This window comes from Corythoichthys intestinalis, chromosome 2 (assembly GCF_030265065.1).
Source record: "Corythoichthys intestinalis isolate RoL2023-P3 chromosome 2, ASM3026506v1, whole genome shotgun sequence".
In the NCBI taxonomy this organism is placed as follows: Eukaryota; Metazoa; Chordata; class Actinopteri; order Syngnathiformes; family Syngnathidae; genus Corythoichthys; species Corythoichthys intestinalis.
This window is the reverse complement of record NC_080396.1, coordinates 43,987,491-44,010,733: the sequence shown is the minus strand read 5'-3', so window position 1 is coordinate 44,010,733 and position 23,243 is coordinate 43,987,491. Positions and strand designations below refer to the sequence as shown.

Below are 23,243 nucleotides of genomic sequence, written 5' to 3'. Positions count from 1 at the left end.
TCCTCATCGTGACACAAACTGGAGTATGATTGGAAATTTTGTGGTCTCAGGACGAGCTCTGACGCACGGGGCGGGACCAGACGGGAGGAAACATCGGTTTGGGCATCAAATATGGATCTGGCGACTGGATCGACCGAAGCTTTTCCAAATAACGGCTTTCATGCAACTCATCCAATTAGTTTACAGCGACTGAAAGCATCGGGGCTTCCATAATTTGCAAGTGAATCCACCTTGAGAAACTACAATCATTGACAATACGGACACACAATGACGGACAATATGGCGGCACAATACAGCGATCACGTGATTGTGTGACGTTGGTGATTGGGGTCTATAGACCCTACCCACCTACGTTACAAAACCACGTGCTCGCTGTATGGTTCCGCCCACTTGTCCGTCATTTTGACTCTGTATTAGCATTGTTTTCAATTGATGGCAGAATTTAAAATGCATTTCATGGAAGACCCGGTGCTTTCTGATGCCGCAAACTCACTGGATCTGTTGCATAAAAGGCGTTATGAGGAAAAGCTTCGTTCTATACAGTCGCCAGATCCATATTTGATGCCCAAATCGATGTTTTTCGACCCACTGTCTTCACCCTGTCTGCCTGACATCTGCTACGCAGATATTTACAATTATCTTGTCCACACTAAATCAGCCTATTCTCGCGAAAATATGAAAAACTTCAAGAGCTTGGAGGCTTATAAATACTTCGTTGCTGGTTGGGTGAAACAGGTCCTCGTCCACGAAAATTCGGCAGGAATCTATCTTGTGCTTGGAAAGGTGAGTTAGGAAATTTTCAATTCAAAATCTTTTGTTATTGCTAACATCCACTGTCAAGTCTAATGTATTTCATGTCGTTTGTCAATGGAGTTAAGGCTTTTAATGTTTATATGGTTTAGCGATAGCACTCTCACTACATACATACGTGTATGTTGTCGGCGATTAGCCTAGCAATGATCTTAATTGTGGTTATTTGTCAGCCCCGTAGACGAGGCCAGTTTCTTTCACTTGGTACCAGCTAAATATTATTCAAAAAATAACGATGGTGGAAGAAAGGGAAGTCACAAACATCTTGAATTTGAAACTATGTCGTACTACATCGTATGTTGTCAGCGATTAGCCTCGCAATGATGTTAATTGTGGTTATTTGTCAGCCCCGTAGACGAGGCCAGTTTCTTTCACTTGGTACCAGCTAAATATTATTCAAAAAATAACGATGGTGGAAGAAAGGGAAGTCACAAACATCTCGAATTTGAAACTATGTCGTACTACGTCGTATGTTGTCGGCGATTAGCCTCGCAATGATCTTAATTGTGGTTATTTGTCAGCCCAAAACCCTCTAAGTATATCTTAAATGCATCTTACCGGATATAAAATGACTACTACATAGTCTGTGGTGATTTTTTGGTGCCCAGTTTTCATGTCGAATTGCAGCCGTCCATTTCGCTCTCTTTGGATCCCTAGGAATACGGTAAAACTTCAAGTCTCTCCTTCCATCTTCTCTGTTAGTGCAACCAACAGCCACACACGCCTTCACCATTTTGATTATTAATGTTAAGGAGCAGAAAAACACGCCGTAAATAGGAGAAATGTACGTAGCCGTAACAGGTTAACACTATGTTTTGACGGACAAGTGGGCGGTACCATTCAGGAGAGCGGAGTTGTGACGTCACGTGGGTAGGGTCTATAGCCTGCCTGTGTTTCTGGTGTTTTGTCGCCCCTGCTGTCACTTAGGTGTAATTAGTTTTGATAAGGTGCGGCACTTTCTGCTGATGCAATCATATGTCGACGCTAGCTCTTTGCTAATCGATAACTAAATGGGCGAGCTAACGTCTGCAGGCAGCGTACCATATCAGTTTTTCCCATCTCACCACGTTGTTAGTACCTTAAACAAGCATTGCTTCTAAGTTATATTCTTCCTTTGCTTTCTATTCATGACCATTGTGTAGTATTTTGGAGATGTATATATTTCGTTTTGGTTGCATTAGTAGTAAAATGTGGTTACATTATTTCATTGCTTGCTAACTGTACTGTACAGTTGCTATTCACTTTGGCATGTGGTGTATACTTTATTTCATATTATTGACACATTTTGTTGTTTTGAGTTTTACAAAAAAAAGTATCAGTTCCCTTGTCAAAAGAAAGATACCACAGTAAAACCAATTCAACTTTACTCCAGCGTCTGACTTCCTTTTAGAGCCTGATTTGTTCGCTATTTGTCGATGCGTATACCCCCACACACACGTAGAGGACAGAATAAGTGCCTCACTGGCACTTTGCACTTCATTCAAAAAACTGATGTTTGCACTATGAATGGAATGGATTGTGTTGTGTCACTGGGATGTTTGGCAAAAGCACCTGTCCTCTGTGGAATCTTGACGAGTGTAAGGGGAATTGCGAATTGTTATTTCCATCTTTTGATCCCGCAACTCTCCTTCCTCCGGGGTCTCTCGTTTGGCTTCGCGACCATCCGCCTGTGGAACAATGCTCTGGGAACTCTAAGAGAAAGACAAATCAGTACAGATTATTGGTCCGTTTAGAATACAATGTACAAAATGCTATTGTAAATACACAGTGTAGAGGGAATTGAAGACTTTCCATTAGTAACAAATGTTGATGCTTTGGATATACTTTACATTTTTGGGATGCTTGGTATCTGTTCGCTCTTCTAATTCCTTCCTGCGCTTTTTCTCCAGTAGTATTTCATCAAGAGTTTTAACTTTCCAGGTCTCTTTTTCGTCCCCCATCAGCATCCACTCGCCACCGCCTGCAACACAGCAATAAACACACTTGAAGGGCTCATGACATGTTTTATCGGAATAATAACCCAAAAAGTTCGGATACTATACAAATTGTGAATAAAAACTCTTGGGCAACACCTTTCTGATATTGCTCCACTATCTTTCTGCGCAACATAGGAGGGATGAGTGAGCCTCTATGTTTGGGCCTCAAGTAACACTCTAAAGTTGATTTTTTTTTTTTTTTTCCCCCATAGTATTTAACTGATTGCATGTCATCGATAGAAAGACATCCAATTCATTTAAACCAGGCAGATTGGCTGTGAATGCTCGTTTCAGTGCCATTCACAGCGCAGAAATCAAATCCATTTTGACTGGGAGGGTACTGGGACTGCAATTTGTATTGGTATTATACTTAGCATTCATTTCTTTGAGGTGGTGTTGTATACAGGTCCTTCTCAAAAAAATAGTATACTGTGATAAAGTTCATTATTTTCTGTAATGTACTGATAAACATTAGACTTTCATATATTTTAGATTCATTACACACAACTGAAGTAGTTCAAGCCTTTTATTGTTTTAATATTGATGATTTTGGCAAAAAAGTCAAGAAAAACCAAAAATCCCTATCTCAAAAAATTAGCATATCATGAAAAGGTACGCTAAAGAAGCTACTAACCTAATCATCTGAATCAACAAAATAACTCAAAACACCTGCGAAAGATTCCTGAGGCTTTTAAAAACTTCCAGCCTAGTTCATTACTCAAAACCGCAATCATGGGCAAGACTGCCGACCTGACTGCTGTCCAGAAGGCCATCATTGACACCCTCAAGCAAGAGGCTAAGACACTGAAAGCAATTTCTGAACGAATAGGCTGTTCCCAGAGTGCTGTATCAAGGCACCTAAGTGGGAAGTCTGTGGGAAGGAAAAAGTGTGGCAGGAAGCGCTGTACAACCAGAAGAGGTGAGCGCACCCTGAGAAAGATTGTGGAGAAGGGCCGATTCCAGACCTTGGGGGACCTGCAGAAACCGTGGACTGAGTCTGGAGTAGAAACATCCAGAGCCACCGTGCACAGGCGTGTGCTGGAATTTGGCTACAGGTGCCGCATTCCCCAGGTGAAGCCACTTTTGAACCTGAAACAGCGGCAGAAGCGCCTGACCTGGGCTACAGAGAAGCAGCACCAGACTGTTGCTCAGTGGTCCAAAGTACTTTTTTCAGATGAAAGCAAATTTTGCATGTCATTCGGAAATCAAGGTGCCAGAGTTTGGGGGAAGACTGGGGAGAAGGAAATGCCAAAATAAATGCCTAAAGTCCAGTGTCAAGTACCCACAGTCAAGTGATGGTCTGGTGTGCCATGTGATCTGCTGGTGTTGGTCAACTGTGTTTTATCAAGGGCAGGGTCAATGCAGCTAACTATTAGGAGATTTTGGAGCACTTCCATCTGCTGAAAAGCTTTATGGAGGTGAAGATTTCATTTTTCAGCATGACCTGGCACCTGCTCACAGTGCCAAAACCACTGGTAAATGGTTTACTGACCATGGCATTACTGTGCTCAATTGGCCTGCCATCTCTTCTGACCTGAACCCCATAGAGAATCTGTGGGATATTGTGAAGAGGAAGTTGAGAGACACCAGAGTCAGACCAAACACTGGATGAGCTTGAGGCCGCTATCGAAGAATCCTGGGCCTCTATAACAACCCAGCAGTGCCACAGGCTGATTGTCTCCATGACACACAGCATTGAAGCAGTCATTTCTGCAAAAGGATCCCTGACCAAGTATTGAGTGCATAGCTGACATAATTAATTAAAAGTTGACCTTATTTGTATTAAAAAACACATTTTTGTATTGGTCGGATGAAATATGCTAATTTTTTTAGATAGGGATTTTTGGTTTTTCTTGACTTTTTGGCCAAAATCATCAATATTAAAACAATAAAAGGCTTGAACCACTTCATTTGTGTGCAATGAATCTAAAATATATGAAAGTCTAATGTTTATCAGTACATTACAGAAAATAATGAACTTTATCACAATATACTATTTTTTTAGAAGGACCTGTATTATGCGTTTCCGTTACATTCTCTGTAGTAACGTATTGGACGCATACCGGTCAAATGTTTGTTTTTTCGAAATAGAAGATAAGTCTACCACGTGATCACAATTAAAATAAATAAAATGCTATCAACTTTTTTAATTATTGAAGTATCCCTAGTTGAATTCTGCTCCGTGGGAGTAAAACATTACATACACAATAATAACTAAAAAGAAATCGCCTCCAGCAGCCCGGTGTTGGCAGAACACCGTTACCTCTAAGCAATGTTCCCTCTAAGCTGCGCGCGTGCGCAATCGCGCACTGCTGGCACCTACTCTGCGCACAAGAAATTCTATGCTGCGCACAAAAAAAAATCAACAGAAACGTATTAATTGCGTTTTAACTCGTTGAGTGACAGGTGTCCAGCAAATGATACGATAAGGTTCACTTCCGCTACACAGACAATCATAGCATTGACATTGCTTATGTATTGCCCAGCCTACACGCGCGGTGTAGGTTGGCAAGCTGACAACAGTGCAAGAGTGCGGCGGAGTTGAGAGACGCAAAGGCCAACCCCTTATCACGGCGAAACGAACGGGCAGCGACACATCCACTCACCACGCCAAAGTAAAAAAGAAATGCGGTTCATATAAGATGGAGTGGCTGTCGGGGCATGTGCAAATAGACGAACAAGCGGTGAAACTGGGTGATATTTCCCGCAAAGCCAAAGTACCAAGTGAGTTTTCAGAGGGAAAAATGTGGACTGAATGGAAGTTGGACTACCTCAAGCGTCATATTCAGCATAAAGGTCATTTGAAAGCTGTTGAAAATTACGAAGCCTCAAGAGGGGACAGGGGATTGGTACATTATTGTGGGAGAATGTAAAAGACCGACAGAAGAGAAACGAGCTGTCCCACAAAACAAAATCTGACCCAGAGCAAGTTGAAGTTCTCATTGACGATATTTTACTTGCCATCGAAATGAATGCGTCAATGGTGTCAGTTCAACAAATCTGCAATCACATGGCAAAGTATGTGAGTATACCCAAAAGCTGGCGAAGTAAAAACTATGCCTTTGAATTTGTAAACTCAATCAATGAGATAGTGGAGAACGAGATAATGTGCAGTGTTAAAAATGCACCCTGGCATACACCGATAGTAGATGAGAGCACTGACATATCAGTACACCAAATGCTAGTCCTATATATTAAGATGTGAAAAATAAGGTACAAGTCAGACTGGTGTGTATTCTAGTTACATTTATAAAGATATTTTAATTATGGATATTAATCATTAAATGCTCTTACTACTAGATAATTTACGGGCAGTAGAAATGCTAATAGGCTTGAAAAGGCGTGATACTGGCGTGTGGCCGCCATGTACCGTATTTTTCGGACTATAAATTGCAGTTTTTTTCCATAATTTGGCAAAGGGTGCATCTTATACTCTGGAGCGACTTATATATGAACTTATTCACACATTATTATATCATTGTTGCTAGTTAGCATGTTCTTTATGCTATAGTTATCTGAATAACTCTAAATAGCTATGTTACATTAACATACCAGGCATGTTCTCAGTTCGTTGTTTATGAGTCATGTAATGTTAGCATAACGTACACTTATTCAGCCTGTTGTTCTCTATTGTATTTTTATTTTAAATTGCCTTTAGAAATGACATGTTCTTGGTGATGGATTCTACCAAATTTCCCCCAAAACTGCGACATGTATGTTTTTAGCTTTTCATTATGCATTTTTTGGCTGGTGCGACTTATTCTCCGGTGTGACTTATAGTCCAAAATATATGGTACACATCTGATGTTGCTCACCGTGGGCCGCAGTGTGCTCAGGGAGCTTGTGTGTTTGCTCAGACACATAAAAAAATTAGAGGGAACATTGCCTCTAAGTCACACATTTGACGTCATACGCTAAACATGGTTTCCAGAAAACTAAATTACAAACACCAAAACGACAGCGTTTCGAGGATTTCAGTTCGTAATCGTGCGGAAAAAACAACTTGGTTTACTGCTAACACGTTCGCTAACATCAGCGAGCTAATCATTGACACGAGCGACATTTGCTTCAAATCACACGGACTTTATTTCCTGTCGGACGATGAGTGCTAGCATATCGATTAGTGGAATTGTCCTAATAAAAAACTGTGAGGTCATATCCCTCGTATTTACACGCTAGGCTCGATACTAGTTTAAAAACTCATGGGGTAAGATATGAATAACAAACCTGGAATATGCTAGGCAGTCCTCTGGCACACCGGAAGTACAAAGTGCTGCTTCTTCGTTTTAGGGAACGAAAAAATGCCGACGGCCCAGTATGGTGGTGAGGGCGCCATCTTCTGGTTCATCAAATAGACCTTTTTATTATACAGGTTCTCGTTTGCTTTTAATCTCAGATTTATTTCGAGTTTCCGTTCCTTTATCTTCCGTCCTGATTTTTCTTTTCATAAACCCATTTTCGTTTGTAATAAGTTCTAGTTAATAAAGATTATTATTATTCATTCATCATCTTCACCGCTAATTCTCTTGAGGTTTGCGTGAGTGCTGGTATTGGCAGAAAGCAGGGCAATGGGCACTTGTTATTATGAATTAGTAATAAATAATAGCAAGGGCGTAGGGTTGGTCTCAACATTGGTAGAGATGATATCACAGCATAACCTGCAAGTACACTTTTTGCTCGGGATGGGACATAAATAAGACCAAACAGATTGGGTGAACAGGAGTTAGGGCTACATTTCTCACAAGTATGAACCAAATTAATTGATATGCTGAATCAGGGGTGCTCCTTACGTCGATCACGTTCTACCAGTCGATCGCAACGATAGTATGGGTAGCTCGAGGCATCCAAAAATGTACAGTTAATTACGATTATGATGTGTGTATGTTGTTTAGGAAACAGATGAGGTTATGCACCACCTGTCTCTCTCTAAGCAGATTCTTGCTCAAGTTTTTTCTGATTCTATAATTTCCAGGAGAGTTCACTACATTTTTCACAGTTTAATTAATGTTAACAATAGAAAACGCAAACAGAAGGACACTTCTCTCGAAGCAGCTTCCTACTGGAGTTTTGCAGGTGAGCAAGTTCACACATTTTAATGTTATGCTAACTCTGATGCAGGCCGGACTTTCAGCAGCAAAATTAGTGGTGTGTTTCCCACCTCCACAACATCGGCGTATTTCAGTGTATTTTTAAATTACTTACAGTGGCTGCTGCTAGTCGAAAAAATAAAATAAAATCCCTTCTCTTCGAAGGGGGCGGCATGTTGTCGACATATATTTCCTTCGGTGCTCTGTGTGTGTGTGTGCATGTGTGCGTGCGTGTGTGTCGGGGTTGGGTCTAGTCATCAGCCAATCAAATGTGCGTTTGAGGGTGGAAAAAAATGGACTGGCGCATTCAGCAACTGCAAAGGAGTAAATGTAAGTTTGGACATAATGAAAATAATTCACTTCATAATGGTAGAGTCAATTCTATCCTTACAAGATATGAGAAGACAATCTAAATGACTTATTTCACTGAACTCGGTGTATGATGCATACAAGGTTGCTTGAAAGATGGTGGGGACAATTTGAGCATCCTGAAAAGTTGGTTGTGTTATGTCCCGACCATCCCTATGCAAATCTACGCCCACAAGAATTATTCAATTATTATAATTGAATAATTCTTCAGGGGCAGTCTGGATAGGGACCAAACACAAACAACGTTAAGTTACACACACAGATCCCTCTTCATTATTATCGTTCATTATACTGGGGAAGACAATTTTTGTTGCGCTAGGTCCGACAGTATTATGTATTCATTTTTGGGTGCGAAATCCAAAACTGATCTCAGTTTTTCTGTATCACTTCAGATTTGTTTGAAAGGAAAAAAAATATATATATATATATACAGTACACAGCGGAAAAGACAGACAAGGCTGAAAAAGCAGTTTTTGCTCTTGCACCCCTCTTTAAAATAAACTGCTGTATTATAAGGCAAAAGAACTGTTGTGTTTGATAGAACAATAGTCTACAGTGTTTCACAAAAGTGAGTACACCCCTTGCATTTCTGCAGATATTTAAGTATATCTTTTCATGGGAGAACACTGACAAAATGACACTTTGACACAATGAAAAGTAGTCTGTGTGCAACTTATATAATAGAGTTCATTCATTTCCCACTCAAAATAACTCAAAATATAGCCATTAATAGCTATACCCCTGGCAACAAAAGTGAGTACACCGCATGGAAACTACGTACATCCCTATATGTCCAAATTGAGTACTGCTTGTCATTTTCCCTTCAAAGTTTCATGTGACTCGTTACAGGAGTGCTGTCAGCATTGCTGCAAAGATTGGAGAGGTGGGGGGGTCAGCCTGTTAGTGCTCAGACCATACGCTGTACTCTACATCAAATTGGTGTGCATGGCTGTCACCCCAGGAGGAAGCCTATTCTGAAGACTGTACACAAGAAAGCCCGCAAACAGTTTGCTGAATACATGTCAACAAAGCACACGGGTTACTGGAACCATAACCTATGGTTTGATGAGACGAAGATTAATTTGTTTGGTTCCGATGGTCTCAAGCATGGGTGGCGGCGACCAGATGAGGAGTACAAAGATAAGTGTGTCATGCCTACAGTCAAGCATGGTGGTGGGAATGACCCCCCCCCACACCTCTTCAATCTCTGCAGCAATGCTGACAGCACTCCTGTAACGAGTCACATGACATTTTGAAGGGAAAATAACAAGCAGTACTCAATTTGGACATTTAGGGATGTACGTAGTTTCTAATGGGTGTACTCACTTTTGTTGCCAGAGGTTTAGATATTAATGGCTATATTTTTAGTTATTTTGAGTAGAAAAAAAATTAACTCTATTATATAAGCTGCACACAGACAGTGTGTTGTCCCATGAAAAGATATACTTAAATATCTGCAGAAATGCGAGGGGTGTACTCACTTTTGTGATACACTGTATATGCTGTCATAGCAGATTCATGGCGCAATAAGCCCCCGAACTATTTTTAATTTGTCCGTTTTACCCTGGAGACCGCCGTTTACAGACATCACGCAACCGCTTTTGTTTCAACCCAGCCATAATAAGGTAATTATACGAAATGTCTGTCATTTTTAGCTTAGAATCATTGATGTCTAATATTTAGTAAAAAATAAATAAAAAAATAAAAACCTTTAAAAAATTCTCGTATATTTTTTTTAAAAATTACGTCACAATGAAAAAAAGTGTCAATAAATAAGCCACAGATATCTACCTCATAACTATCGCTTAGAACAGGAAACTGAAGATACAAATTGCACAAGCTCATCGAAATTGGACAATAGAAGATTGGAAAAACGTTGCCTGGTCTGATGAGTCTCGATTTCTGCTGCGACATTCGGATGGTAGGGTCAGAATTTGGCGTCAACAATATGAAAGTATGGATCCATCCTGCCTTGTATCAACGGTTCAGGCTGGTGGTGGTGGTGTAATGGTGTGGGGAATATTTTTTTGGCACCATTTGCTTAAAGGGCGATGGTATATGCATATACAGGTGTTCATTTCTACCTGGTTTTCAACCTTTTGAAGACATGTATTCTGTTCAAATGGTTGCAGTTTATTGGCATCCATTGAATCACTTTCATTACAGAAATAAAACTACCCTACTGGTAGGACTCCGGTCTGTACAATGCGGTTAATGCAGAGAAAAATTCAGACTGCACAGTGTGAGGGCAAGAGCCGATGAAACTAAACAATGTTGTTTCTTCAGTCCTTCTTGGCTTCCAGTGGCTGCATGGACATATATACCTTTTCACACAAGTTCTTTTTAGTTGACTACAAATGTCAAGAATGTGCTTGTGAAGCCCATCAAAGAATTTTTAAAAACACACAGACACCCTTTGGTTTAGCAAACATTGTGAAAGCTGCACACTCCTGGCATTCTGACATCCAAAACCTTTTTTTAGTTTGCTGACAAGTCAAAATTAAAAGTGAGCTGCACAAAACAAAACCATCAACTTCACTCGCACTGACCCTAAATAGCGGCGTAACAAACCTAGTTGTTTCATCACGACTGGAGCAATATGTAGTGAGGATTGCATTATTTCTGACTTTTTAGAAACAATTCTAAACTAACTTGATAGAAGCTATTGATATTTCTTGTCTTTCGGGAGGAGGTGTCAAAGTAGCTTCACATTTCTTCCCATCGAAATGACCCAATGGTTTAACACAGTAAAGACTCCTTCGCCTAGCAAAGAGATGAGAAAATTTGAAAAATGCCTACTTGCAATTCACATCGCCACAACAATTCTGTCCCTCCCTTTTGAATCATTTCAAAGAAACCAAAAATACAACTCATTAATTGTAGCTTGTTATCACAGGGTAGCCACAAACTTTAATAGGGCCAATTCAGCATGCGGATTTCAGGTAACAGAAACAGCACCACCTACGCCACTTGACAACCGTAACCCTGGTCTACCAAGCTCTGCCTCATTCATTTTGAATTGACGTTATTACAAATACAAAATAATAATTAAAAACAAATGGTAAAGAACTAATTCCAAGCTGCTGGCGTAGAAACTAAGCGAGAAAAATCCAGGCTGAGAGTCTCTGTTCTCTCTGCAAATTTCTGCCATTTTGCCAAACCTAACATTATTGTCCCCACCTCGACCCCGTGTTCCCCGCTGGTACTTGTTGACCTCATCGGACCACAGGCGGCAGCACGGCCTGCGATTGTTATGCTGAAGGTGTATTTTGATAGGCGGGTGTGGGAGGGCACAAGGGGGTTGCTAGTCTGAGTTCCACCATTCAGTCAGTGGAGAAGAGGTCACCGGCTGAAGGGAGCGGGGCCAGACCGCCGGTTACGTTGGGAAGAAGGGAGAGGTCAGGCAGACTCTGGATGTGCGACTTGAGCTCCTTCCTCACCTGGGTCACCCGGGCCAACTTCTGCTTGTATTCCTGCACATAACCGCAGCATTTAAATTTCACCGCCACCTAAGCCTATCGCAATATGCAATAATTCCATTTATCGCACGATAAATAAAAATGAAGGCGGTAATTTTTCCGCTGCGATTTATTGCCTCACGTGCACGTGCATGCGGCAGACGTGCTGTTAAAAGCTCGGATTCCTTGTTACCAACTGCGCAAAATGCATCTTTGTTCCAGGTCCGGCAAAAAATAGCGCCGGAGTCAGTCGTTCCCATTATATCCTATTGTTTAACGTATACCGGCCGCGCCAGTGCTCCGGATTGACTGCGGACCATCTCAGGCGTGCCGGTGTTGTTGACGTGTGGGCGCTCCCGTCAGGGGTGACATTTCACGCGGGGTGGCTATTTTTCGGCACAACACCGGATATTTGAGTGGCAAAATTAAGAGCGCTGTGCTTCAAACTCGTCCTGTTTATGACAGTCGATTGTCATATGCTGATGTTGTGCAGTAATGAGCAGATGTGACTTCTGTGGTGTTTGCTAGCTTGTTTAATGCGCGCACACACTAGATATCATGAAATAGCAAACTAGATGTGCAACGTCCCATGCCATTGGCTACGTGAGCCCAGAGTGATTATGGGACTCGTAGTCCATATACTACATCGATGAATTATAAACCCCCATCGATGAATTATAAACCGCAATGACTGAATGGAAGTTAAGAAGGCCAAATCAATCAATACCAGTGACTATAGATAATGCTGCAAATATTGTTAATTCAGTACATGATACAGATGGATTCGGACCACAAATAGGATGTCTTGCTCATGTAGTAAACCTAGCTGCTAAGAGAGCTGTAGCAATCAACAGTGTGCCCCGCCTCACTTTATAAACAGTAAAGATTGTTCTCAGCACTTTTATACAAATTTTTTTCAGATCAGTAAGAAGTAAGCAAATGGATATTTTGCACTACAATGCATGTTTATATGATGGCAATTTAATTTTTGCCCTTTTGCAAAAAAACACAAAAAACAGAAAAAAAAAAAAAAACAGTTCCCCCCCCCAGAGCATTAAATGTATTGAATAAGATCGAAAATCGTGTCCCCCGTATCGAAAATCGTACCGAACAGTGTAGAGCTGAAACGAGTACTCGAGCAACTCGAGTAACTCGAGTTTAAAAACTGATCCGAGTAATTTTATTCACCTCGAGTAATCGTTTATTTTGACAGCTCTAAGCATCACGTTTTGCTAGGACTACTTTTAATGCGGGACAACGCGCTGTCACGTGCGGAGAGGAAGAAGGGAAAAAAAAAAAAACTTACCGCAGCCGACAGCCGCCACAAACGACGCCGACGTTGCTAAATACTAGCCCGCACAATGCTACATTGGTAACAGGCAGCGTCTGGCGCGTCTCATTGAGATCACATGTATGTTGAACTAGATGAGCATTGACAGACTCGGCCGCGTCTGGGCAGCGTTTGTAAACAGCCGCCATCTTAAAGCAGTACAGCGCTAAGCGCTAATAAAGAGCGCTAATAAAGAGCGCTAATAAAGAGCGCTAAGCGCTAATAAATAAGATTAACGTTACTGTCGCTACTAGCTCACGGAACGTTAGCCCTGCGGAGGGCTAGGTTTCAATTATTTATGACCACTGTCGATGCGTGGCTAACGTGTCTTACATACAGGCTTTAACATAACATAGCATTGTGGAGTGATGAGGGTGTAAAATAAAAACGTAATCATGCTAACTATCAATTTTAGCTCAGTAGTCATTGCTGGATAAAACACCAAGTAGCACTGGTCCCTAATGTGCTCCAATACAGCCTGTATCATACATTTATTTTGAACACTGCAAAAACTCAAAATCCTATCAGGACTTACAGTTTAGACTAACTTAAAACTTAACTAGAACTTAAAAATGGCTTGACACAATGAGAAATTCAATTGAAACACGTGGGGAAAAAATCCTAACTTTTAAGTGATGTGTGTTATCAAGCGTAACGGCATTTTTAGGTAAGATATATATATATATATTAATAAGATCTAAAAGTTTTTTGAGTGAAAGCAGTGAATTAGTCTTTTTTTTTTTTTATTCTAGTTACACCTGAGATGCAATTGTTGGCTGTTTTCAACAATATACAACGAAAATAAAGACATTGATTGACTGAAAATGGTTCAAGATTAGATGAAATGTCTTGTTTTCTCATGTATATGTATAATTGCTCTTCACCTAAAAATATATTTGTTTTATCCGATTACTCGATTAATCGATAGAATTTTCAGTCGATTACTCGATTACTAAAATATTCGATAGCTGCAGCCCTAGAACAGTGACTTAACTGTATCGTTGCATCCCTATGGAACACCATTGCAGAAGCTATGAGGGGAAAAGTTTTCATTTGCCTAAATGCTTAAGTTATTAACTGCAATTCTATTTTTTTTTTTTTTCTTGAAAAACACATTTTATTTATTCTGTGTTTCTGTGCGGTATTAATATTGTTGTCTTTTACTTAAGAGGCATGGTCTATTGTTTTAGTTGTGATTTCTTATCGCGTTTAAATGGGTGTACTTGATCTTAATATATACTGTATTCTCACTGTGCTATTGTAAATTGGTTTTTAAAAAATGGGGGTGGGGGGGGCGAAATAATATCGCATATCGCAATAATTTATGAGATAAATTATCGCACACTAAAATTTGTTATTGCGACAGGCCTACCGCCACCATTGTTTTCCCCACTAATTAAATGATTGAATCTTGTCAAAATGTATTCCAAATCAAAATAGATCTATAACTATTGAAATTGTGCATTAAAAAATAATTTTTGTCGCGGTTTGCCTCAGGGTAAACACCGATGACTTATCAAACGAGAAGGATTCCGGCAGGGGGCATATGAGACAATTGAAAACAGTAGTCGAGACTCGTGCGATGAGTCGAAATACAAATTTGAAAGTGGGCCAGAGGAGGAAGTAAGTCTCGAAGAACATGATTCCGGAGAATTTCAACCATACAGGTTCAAACCAGAGGCAAAATCACCATCACGTGGCGCAAATCATTAGTCTGATGTGAAGGTATGAGCTTTTTATCCATTCCCACTGGATCTCGGGCACCTAATAAACACTGAATGCTAAATATCTTACATGTACGCCTCGACTCTACACAACTGCAAGCGTAGCAATTGAAAAACTATCATCAGTACTACGCCCTTATGTACAGTGTTGTTGTCTGTATGAGTTGTTGTACCATTTAAAAAAAAATAAAAATAAAAATAAAAAATCAACAAGCTCATTTCAGTCTCTACACTAGGGGTGTGACAAAATATCAAAATGGTGATATATCATGATACTTTGTATCCCAAAAGGTTATCGATATGCTCCCGCCAAGAATCAAGGAATCAAGATATCATTTTAAAAAGGTGTCAATGTTTAAAAAAAAAAAAAAAAAAAAAAAAAAAAAGGTTGCTACCAAAATCTTCCACCATAACAGTGTCTCAGTTAACTCTAAAGGCTGCCATTGACGGTGCTTGACGCCTAATCCATTTAGACTGGGAACGTTCGTTCATTCAAAACCAGAGCATTCACAGTCATTCGGTCTGATTTTCGGGGCATTTACAGGTCCCTCACCGTTCATTTTAGGGCATTTACAGGTCATATTCTGTTGCGTTTGAGTCACTGCCTATTCATTTGGGTGATTCCCAGGTCACTTCATGTTCTGTAACTCAAAATAAACAGGAAGTGAGCCATAAAATACCCCAAAATCTACAGGAAGTAACTGAAAATCAACAGGTAAATGATCTTAAATGGCCCAAAATTACCTCATTGCCTGGCATTGGCTGCCACTGACGGCCATAGACGTTCAATCCGTTTGAAGTGGGAGGGATGGCAGCGAATGAACGAATGTTCATTCGCTGCCACCCTCCCAGTTCAAATAGATTGGACGTCTACTAGTGATAAACTCATTCCAATTCACAGCAGCAGCTTTTTTTTCCTGTTTATTAGTTGTTTGTAGACTATCCTAGAATAATTTCCATACCAATGTATCAATAATCATCGTATCGCCGTATCGTCAGATCATCGTTATCGTGAGCTTTGTATCGCAAATTGTATCGTATCGTGAGGTACAAAGAGGTTCCCACTCCTACGCCTACACTGGTGGATATCAGGGATATCATCTGAAATTGAAGTTTGTAGGTCCTTCAGCATGGCAAGCGGACATTTGCATATTGAATTTTAGCCCAAAATTTAGGGATTCCAGGACTAGTCATCCCTGGGCCATTCTATATACTTTGCTTCCGGCACTTTATGATTTAAAAATTAAGCACTGCACTTAGCCCAATAAAGATCGGGAAAGACTTGACGTTCTACTTGCCTCTAGCTTCTTCTCTCGTTCCACCAGCGCCTCCTTCTGGCTGCCAATGTAGTCAGTCAACATGCGAGCCAGCTGCCTGCGGTCTTCCAGTTCTGCCGCTAGGCGGCCATTGTACTCTGCCAGCAGCAGACATGCTTCGTCCACCGTCTTGGACAGATTGTCTGCTGCCTCCTTGTCTACAGGAGGAAAGACACAATATGGGATGACGTGCAATTCATTCAGTGAATAATTCCACTTGTCATTATATTCACGAATGGCGGTAATATAAAATTGAGCTGAATAGAGCAACAAAAAGTGATCTGTTAGCATTCCTTATTTCATTGCTTTGATTTTTCAATTGTTAATCTGATGCTTATAATGAAAGGCAAAATTACAGCCTCGGAGTGTGATTTTAATCAAGTAATAGTGAAAGAAAAAGGTCAACTAACCAGTTATTTTTTCCAGTAGTGAGACGTCTTGGACCTCCTGCGGCAACGAGGCGATTTTCTGTCGTACAGCTGCATCTCCGGAAGCGGCGTTTTCCAAGTCTTGCAGTGCTTTCACCAGCTCCTCTGTCTGAGTGTTGGTTACAATAACATTAAAATAAATTTTTGCCATTAATCCTTCCAGGGACAGTGGTCACTACAGTGGACAACTATTGAAGTTAGGCTTGCACGATACACCGTTTGAACATCACCATCGCGATGTGCGCATGCCCAACAGTCCCATCGCAGGGTGTGCGATTGTTTTTTGTTTAGTTTTTTTAACACACATCTGTGTGATTAAAGTATGTGAAAACTGTAAGAGTGGGTCTTAATGTGTACTAGGCTGTGTGGAGCACCTGCTCTTTTATTTTTTTGTTTAAAATATGTTTCACATTTTTGCTGCTGCTGAAGTGTAAAATACAGTGCAGAAACATGGCCCCCTGGTACCCTTTTATATACAGCAATCTTCATCAATCACAGATGAACCCCTTAGCCTGGATTAAATGGTATTACAGTGGGGCAAATAGGTATTTAGTGAACCACTAGTTGTGCAAGTTCCCCCACTTGAAAATATTAGAGAGGCCTGTAATTGTCAACATGGGTAAACCTCAACCATGAGAGACAGAATGTGGAAAAAAAAAACAGAAAATCACATTGTTTCATTTTTAAAGAATTTATTTGCAAATCATGGTGGAAAATAAGTATTTGGTCTATACCAAAAGTTCATCTCAATACTTTGTTATGTACCCTTTTTTGGCAATAACCGAGGCCAAACGTTTTCTGTAACTCTTCACAAGCTTTTCACACACTGTTGCTGGTATTTTGGCCCATTCCTCCATGCAGCGCTCCTCTGGAGCAGTGATGTTTTGGGGCATTTTTCTGGGCAACACGGACTTTCAACTCCCTCCTCACTCCGTGGCGTCAAAATGATAACAAAAACGGTGAGCAAAAATCCCAGAACCACACGGGGGGACCTAGTGAATTACCTACAGAGAGCTGGGACCACAGCAACAAAGGCTACTATCAGTAACACAATGCGCCGCCAGGGACTCAAATCCTGCACTGCCAGACGTGTCCCCCTGCTGAAGAAAGTACACGTCCAGGCCCGTCTGCAGTTCGCTAGAGAGCATTTGGATGACCCAGAAGAGGACTGGGAGAATGTGTTATGGTCAGATGAAACCAAAATAGAACTTTTTGGTAGAAACACAGGTTCTCGTGTTTGGAAGGAAAAGAATACTGAATTACACCATACCCACTGTGAAGCATGGGGGTGGAAATATCATGCTTTGGGGCTGGTTTTCTGCAACGGGACCAGGACGACTGATCTGTGTAAAGGAAAGAATGAATGGGGCCATGTATCGAGAGATTTTTAGTGAAAATCTCCTTCCATCAGCAAGGGCATTGAAGATGAGACGTTGCTGGGTCTTTCAGGATGACAATGATCCAAAACACACAGCCAGAGCAACAAAGGAGTGGCTTCGTAAGAAGCATTTTAAGGTCCTGGAGTGGCCTAGCCAGTCTCCAGATCTCAACCCATAAAAAATCTGTTGAGGGAGTTGAAAGTCCGTGTTGCCCAACGACAGCCCCAAAACATCACTGCTCTAGAGGAGCTCTGCATGGAGGAATGGGCCAAAATACCTGCAACAGTGTGTGAAAAGCTTGTGAAGAGTTGCAGAAAACATTTGGACTCAGTTATTCCCAACAAAGGGTACATACCAAAGTAATGAGATGAACTTTGGTATTGACCAAATACTTATTTTCCACCATGATTTGCAAATAAATTCTTTAAAAAAATCAAACAATGTGATTTTCTGTTTTTTTTTCCACATTCTGTCTCTCATGGTTGAGGTTTGCCCATGTTGACAATTACAGGCCTCCCTAATATTTCAAGTGGGAGAACTTGCACAATTAGTGGTTGACTAAATACTTATCTGCCCCACTGTATATTAATACAACGTGGTTATGGTTAATCAACCAAAGCCTTCCCAAATATAGATATTCACATCTTCTAGTGAAAATTCTTCTAGACTTACTATCGCAATCCATCGCAACCCCCCAAAAAGTCCCAACATCCGTGTTTTAGATTATCGTTCCGTCCTAATTCAAGTTAACATTACAGTGATCCCTCGCTACTTTGCGCCCTCAGTCCATCGCAGATTTTTTTCAATTGAAAAATAAATACAGTATTTTATACAGCTGTCCCGATCCGATCACATAGTCTCTCACTCTCCCTCCTGCCGCCCTTCTTGGTCAGGCAGTGCATTTAAGTTGCTTGTTAAAGTTAACTACGATTGACCGGCGTTAAGGTATGATCTTGCCAGAGAAGCTTGGAAGCCAAAACGTCGAGGCGCCGCATGTGTCAATCATCGTTTAGCTTGCTAAACACTTGCTGTGGCAACTCATTGTGTATAAGTGCGCACCGTGAGAGGATTTGAGTGGACTCACTCAATGAAGCATTAAACAAAGACAAGCATTTTTCGACGTTATTCGTGTTTAAAAATAATTTGGTGGGACAGTAACATGTTTAAAACATATCATAATTATTACATTTGAAGTGCTTAGAAACTATTTATTAAATATACATAATTTTTTTTTTTATTTAATTATAATTTTTGGAAAAAAAAAGTGAAAAAACGTCTAATATGTATCTCTTTTCAATGCTAAATCTGAATACCGTATTTTTCGGACTATAAGTCACACACGAGTATAAATCGCACCAGCCCACAATTGCGCTGTGAAGAGGAAAAAAAAAAACAACAACGTATAAATCGCACAGGAGTGTAAGTCGCATTTTTGGGGGAAATTTATTTGATAAAATCCAGCACATAGAACAGCTATGTCATCTTGAAAGGCAATTTAAAATAAAATAGAATAGAGAACAATAGGCTGAATAAGTGTACAGTACGCCAATATTACATGATGCATGAACAACGAATTGCGAACGTGGCCGGTATGTTAACGTAACATAGCTATTAAGAGTTATTCAGATAACTATAGCGTAAAGAACACGCTAACACGTTTACCAAACCATCAGTGTCACTCCACGCTAACACGTTTACCAAACCATCAGTGTCACTCCAAAACACCAAAATAACATGTGAAATGATATAATAATGTGTTAATAATTTCACACAAAAGTCACTCCACAGTATAAGTTGCACCCCAGCCAAACTATGAAAAAAAACTGCGACTTACAGTCCGAAAAATATGGTAAAAACATTGAACACAAACAACCCCCCCCCCCCCCATTTTTTAAAAAATATGTAAATAAGCTCCGCCTCTACTTCGCGGATTTTCAATTATCGTTGGGGGGCAGTCCCCAATAACCGCGAAAAACGAGGGATCACTATCTTAACTCACTCACTACCAGTTCAGGACACCGAGTATGTGAGTAAAAGAGGGAAATTGATACTGACAACACCTATTGATGGCATTGGAAAGCCAATCCATTTCAACTGGAAGGGGCTGGAGGCGATGAACATCTATTGCCGTCAATGACAGAAAGACTTAAGCTATGTGAGGTCACGAGTTATAAGAGTTATAAAATAAAACAAAAAATAAATTCCCAGACCAAAATAAGCAAGGGCCACACCAATTTGAATTTGTCTTTTTACCGCTTTTTGCTCAATTTATGATGTTTTATTTCTTAATTTTCATTTTTTAAATTTATCTTATTTCTATTTTTAATTACTAAAAGGTTTTTCATGTGTTTTTTGTTAGTTTCTATTTATTAATTACTATTTGAAAATTTGATTTTTTCCCCCCCAAAATGGATTCTTCAATTAATAAATTTTATTTAAAATTACTTATATAAAGTATACTTTTTGTTGCCCATACAAAAAACATGCGGGCAAAACGAATACTACAATTAGTAGATTAGAATAGATGTAAAATGGGGGCTGCAAAACATTATCTCGTAGGTCGCAATTGGCCCAAGCCCACAAGTTTGAGACCCCTGTCCTATTTGAATGTAATAAAAACATTGAGGATAAAGGGGAAAAAAGCAGCAGCATAAATCCTGTATGAAAGGATTACTTGCTGCAAATTCTGTCTTGTAGAGCTCCTGAAGAGTTTGACCAATGCAAAAATGTTGAAGGAGGGCGAGAGAGGGGAAAAATGTTACCAGCTGATTAGCAGAGGCGTCCGTGTTGCGAGGAGATGTGATGCTTCTGTAGTCGTCATCCTCTTCATCCTCTTCCTCTTGCTGGATCTTCTGATAGGTTCGTTTCACCGGTTTCTTTTCTTCGACTGTCAAGACCACACCATTGTTTAAAATTTCAATACACAAACCCTGATTTAGAATGGATCACTAAAGAGCTGGGCAAAAGTCAAATAGGCGAACCATTTAACCGTCAACATGGCCAAATGTGTAAGTGTGTTTTAGTCACAATTTGGTGTGCCGCCTTCATAAAATGTTCAGTTATCATTATTTGACAACCTGTAGGCTGTGGGCTGTTGGAGTCTTCGATGGCTAGAGTGAGCTGCTGAATAAAGTCGCTTCTGTAAAGGTTGCGCTCCTTCCAGATGTTCAGGAGTCTCTCCATGTGCTTTTTGCAGCTCTCGTCCACTTCACTACAAGAAAACATCAGTGGAATGACATGTAGGTAGGTTTTTCTCCCCCCACAGTCCAAGTGGATTGGAGGTCTAGCACCGACAATGACAACGAATGAGTTAACAAGGAAGTGGCCTAAAATCTACATAAAGAGCATATCCTCCATATCCTTTCTCCACAAATGGCATTTTCTAGTTTAAAATATCAAACTGAAAACTATCGCTACATACCTGGCGACGTGAGAGCAGGCATCAATGAGGACCGACTCAAAGTCTTTGGTGAATTCGGGTCCTTTCTTCTTGCTGTTTTGGATGACATCATTGGCCAGATAGAGGAACGTCAGCTTCCTGCTGGTTTTAGCTGCAGTACAACAAATTACACTTAAATTGACTGCTCTTGGTGGTGGCAGATGTCCATTCCATTTGAACCAGAGAGGTTGGCAGTTAATGAACACTCCATTTCAAATGTAGTGACGTCTACTAGTGACAAACGAGTAATTGAATTCATAGTAGAAGGATGAAAAGAGCCACACGATTGGATGTCCGACCCCAACATCGTCATTGGTTCTAATCAGGCAAACGGGTTTAATGTAAAAATACCTGAAATGTGTTTGTTTGTTTGTTTTTTAATTCACTTTCGGCAAAAGGGATCACTCTTTTTTTTCGTCCCCCACAAAAGCATTATTTTTGGGAGAAGTGAGAATTGCTGTATCTCTATTTAGTCATTCATTTTGCTTCTTGTTAGTGTTCAATGTTCAGATCATTTATTACGATAAGTTAAATGTTAGTATCAAAACTTTAAATAATGTTCGTATTTAAAGTTTTGTCTATTGAATCATGGCTCAAGAATCGTGTGTGCATTTTTGTATATTGTTACAGTCCTCCACAAAATTGTCAAAATACAGTAGTTGCCAATTCATTTGATAATCGTTGTTTAGTCGGTTTATTGCGGCAGCCACAGTTGGCAAGTAATGGCCCACTGAAGGAAACAATAACCACATGTGACTAGTGACAAAGATGAGTTTGACAGCCCTGTCTTACAGCCACTAATAAAAAGAGTGTCTTTGTTTATGTAATAGTATTCTCACATATTTGATGATGATCGTTGGCCTATACAGTGGTATACTGCTGAGAAGTGCTTCTAGTACTAGTATTGTGTGTGCTATCACAACAATGGCTAAATTAAGGAGTTGACACAATCTTCAAAAAGAGTGCAACCGAGCATCACCTTTCTTGAGTTCTCTGTGCCACACTTTGACGATGAGGCCCGAATGTTTTCGGTGATGGATGATCCACAAGGACAGCGTCTGGACGCTCTGCTGAGAGCTGCTCAGCTCCGACAGCTTCTTTTCCAGGGCCGCCTCGGAGAACGATGACATGTCCGCGTGCTGTTGCGCCTCCTTGGGAGCAGACTCACCACGACCCCGCTCTAAACCGAAAGAGCTCCGAGCTAGTTGGGGGAAACCCGCACTGTCATCAAAACTCAAAAGTTGCACTTCACGCAGGTACACGCAAGATGCTAAAAATAAAGAAGAGGAAAAGTGCACCTATCAACTCAAACAAAACACCGTAATAACGTTATATTAACCTGGGGTAATGCAGTAGGATAAACAAACTCTGCAGTTTTTCAGTGGGCTTACAAGGAGCAGTTTGCTCAATAGCTTAAGCGTTTGTTTACAGACACAGCTAACGCTTAGCCAGCCACAGCTAACTAACCTTCCGCATACAAAAAGCTAGCCTACGCTTTAGCCCGAACGTAAATGCCAGAACCACGGTAATACCTGAGGAGAATACCTGTTCGGCACGAAAACCCGGTTAACAAAACGATAAACGTCACGGTGGAGCCTCACGTAGCTCGTTATCTTTTTGCTGAACTAATTGATGAAAAAATGGCAGCTCGCACTTTCACCTCAACATGTGCGTCGCGCTGTACTGACGTCATCGGCCACCCAACGCCTCTTTTTTTTTTAATTCACTCGTGCTCCTTTTTTGAACTGTCAACTTAGTTATTTTTTAATGTTTCTTTTTAATTGAAATAATTAATGTATCTTTTTTTTAGCATAGCTGTGACAAGTGGTTTGCACTTGCGCCTCACAGTTCTGAGGTTGGGATTCTAATCCGGGCTCTGCATTTCACTGTGCACAATTCTGCTTCAAAATACAGTAATAACATTTTT

General features: G+C 40.5%; 2 protein-coding genes across 8 annotated transcripts in view; both read right to left on the bottom strand.

The window, feature by feature from the left end:
- The window catches only part of cdk11b (cyclin dependent kinase 11B), a 37,855-nt gene extending 30,741 nt beyond the window's left edge, over positions 1-7,114 (bottom strand). For all 3 annotated transcript variants that reach the window (XM_057860948.1, XM_057860963.1, XM_057860956.1), the window contains exons 1-3: positions 7,014-7,114; positions 2,640-2,770; positions 2,362-2,501 (exon numbers count right to left, since the gene is read on the bottom strand). In XM_057860948.1, coding sequence (XP_057716931.1) covers positions 2,362-2,501; positions 2,640-2,756 — 257 coding nt within the window. In that variant the 5' untranslated portion in view covers positions 2,757-2,770; positions 7,014-7,114. The remainder of the gene's footprint in view (positions 1-2,361; positions 2,502-2,639; positions 2,771-7,013) is intronic.
- Positions 7,115-10,344: 3,230 nt separating this feature from the next.
- On the bottom strand, positions 10,345-23,005 carry rprd1b (regulation of nuclear pre-mRNA domain containing 1B). 5 transcript variants are annotated; one of them, XM_057861045.1, is made up of 8 exons: positions 22,862-22,972; positions 22,296-22,496; positions 21,299-21,428; positions 20,955-21,088; positions 20,640-20,764; positions 16,481-16,607; positions 16,053-16,228; positions 10,345-11,715 (listed from the first exon to the last, which is right to left on the bottom strand). In XM_057861045.1, the coding sequence occupies exons 2-8, from the start codon at positions 22,444-22,446 to the stop codon at positions 11,566-11,568; spliced, it is 993 nt and encodes a 330-aa protein (XP_057717028.1). In that variant the 5' UTR covers positions 22,447-22,496; positions 22,862-22,972; the 3' UTR covers positions 10,345-11,565. The 5 variants fall into 5 exon arrangements, with proteins under 5 accessions (XP_057717028.1, XP_057717020.1, XP_057717001.1 ...); XM_057861037.1 differs by having other exon boundaries at positions 22,849-22,970; XM_057861018.1 differs by having other exon boundaries at positions 10,346-11,715; positions 22,296-22,517; positions 22,862-23,005.
- Positions 23,006-23,243: the final 238 nt, after the last annotated feature.

Coding starts and splice junctions, on each gene's coding strand:
- rprd1b (XM_057861018.1), bottom strand. CDS start 22,446: ATGTCATCGTTCTCCGAGGCGGCCCTGGAAAAGAAGCTGTCGGAGCTG. Junction 21,429..22,295: donor GCACAGAGAACTCAAGAAAG/GTGATGCTCGGT, acceptor GTTGTACTGCAG/CTAAAACCAGCAGGAAGCTG. Junction 20,765..20,954: donor CAACAGCCCACAGCCTACAG/GTTGTCAAATAA, acceptor TGGTCTTGACAG/TCGAAGAAAAGAAACCGGTG.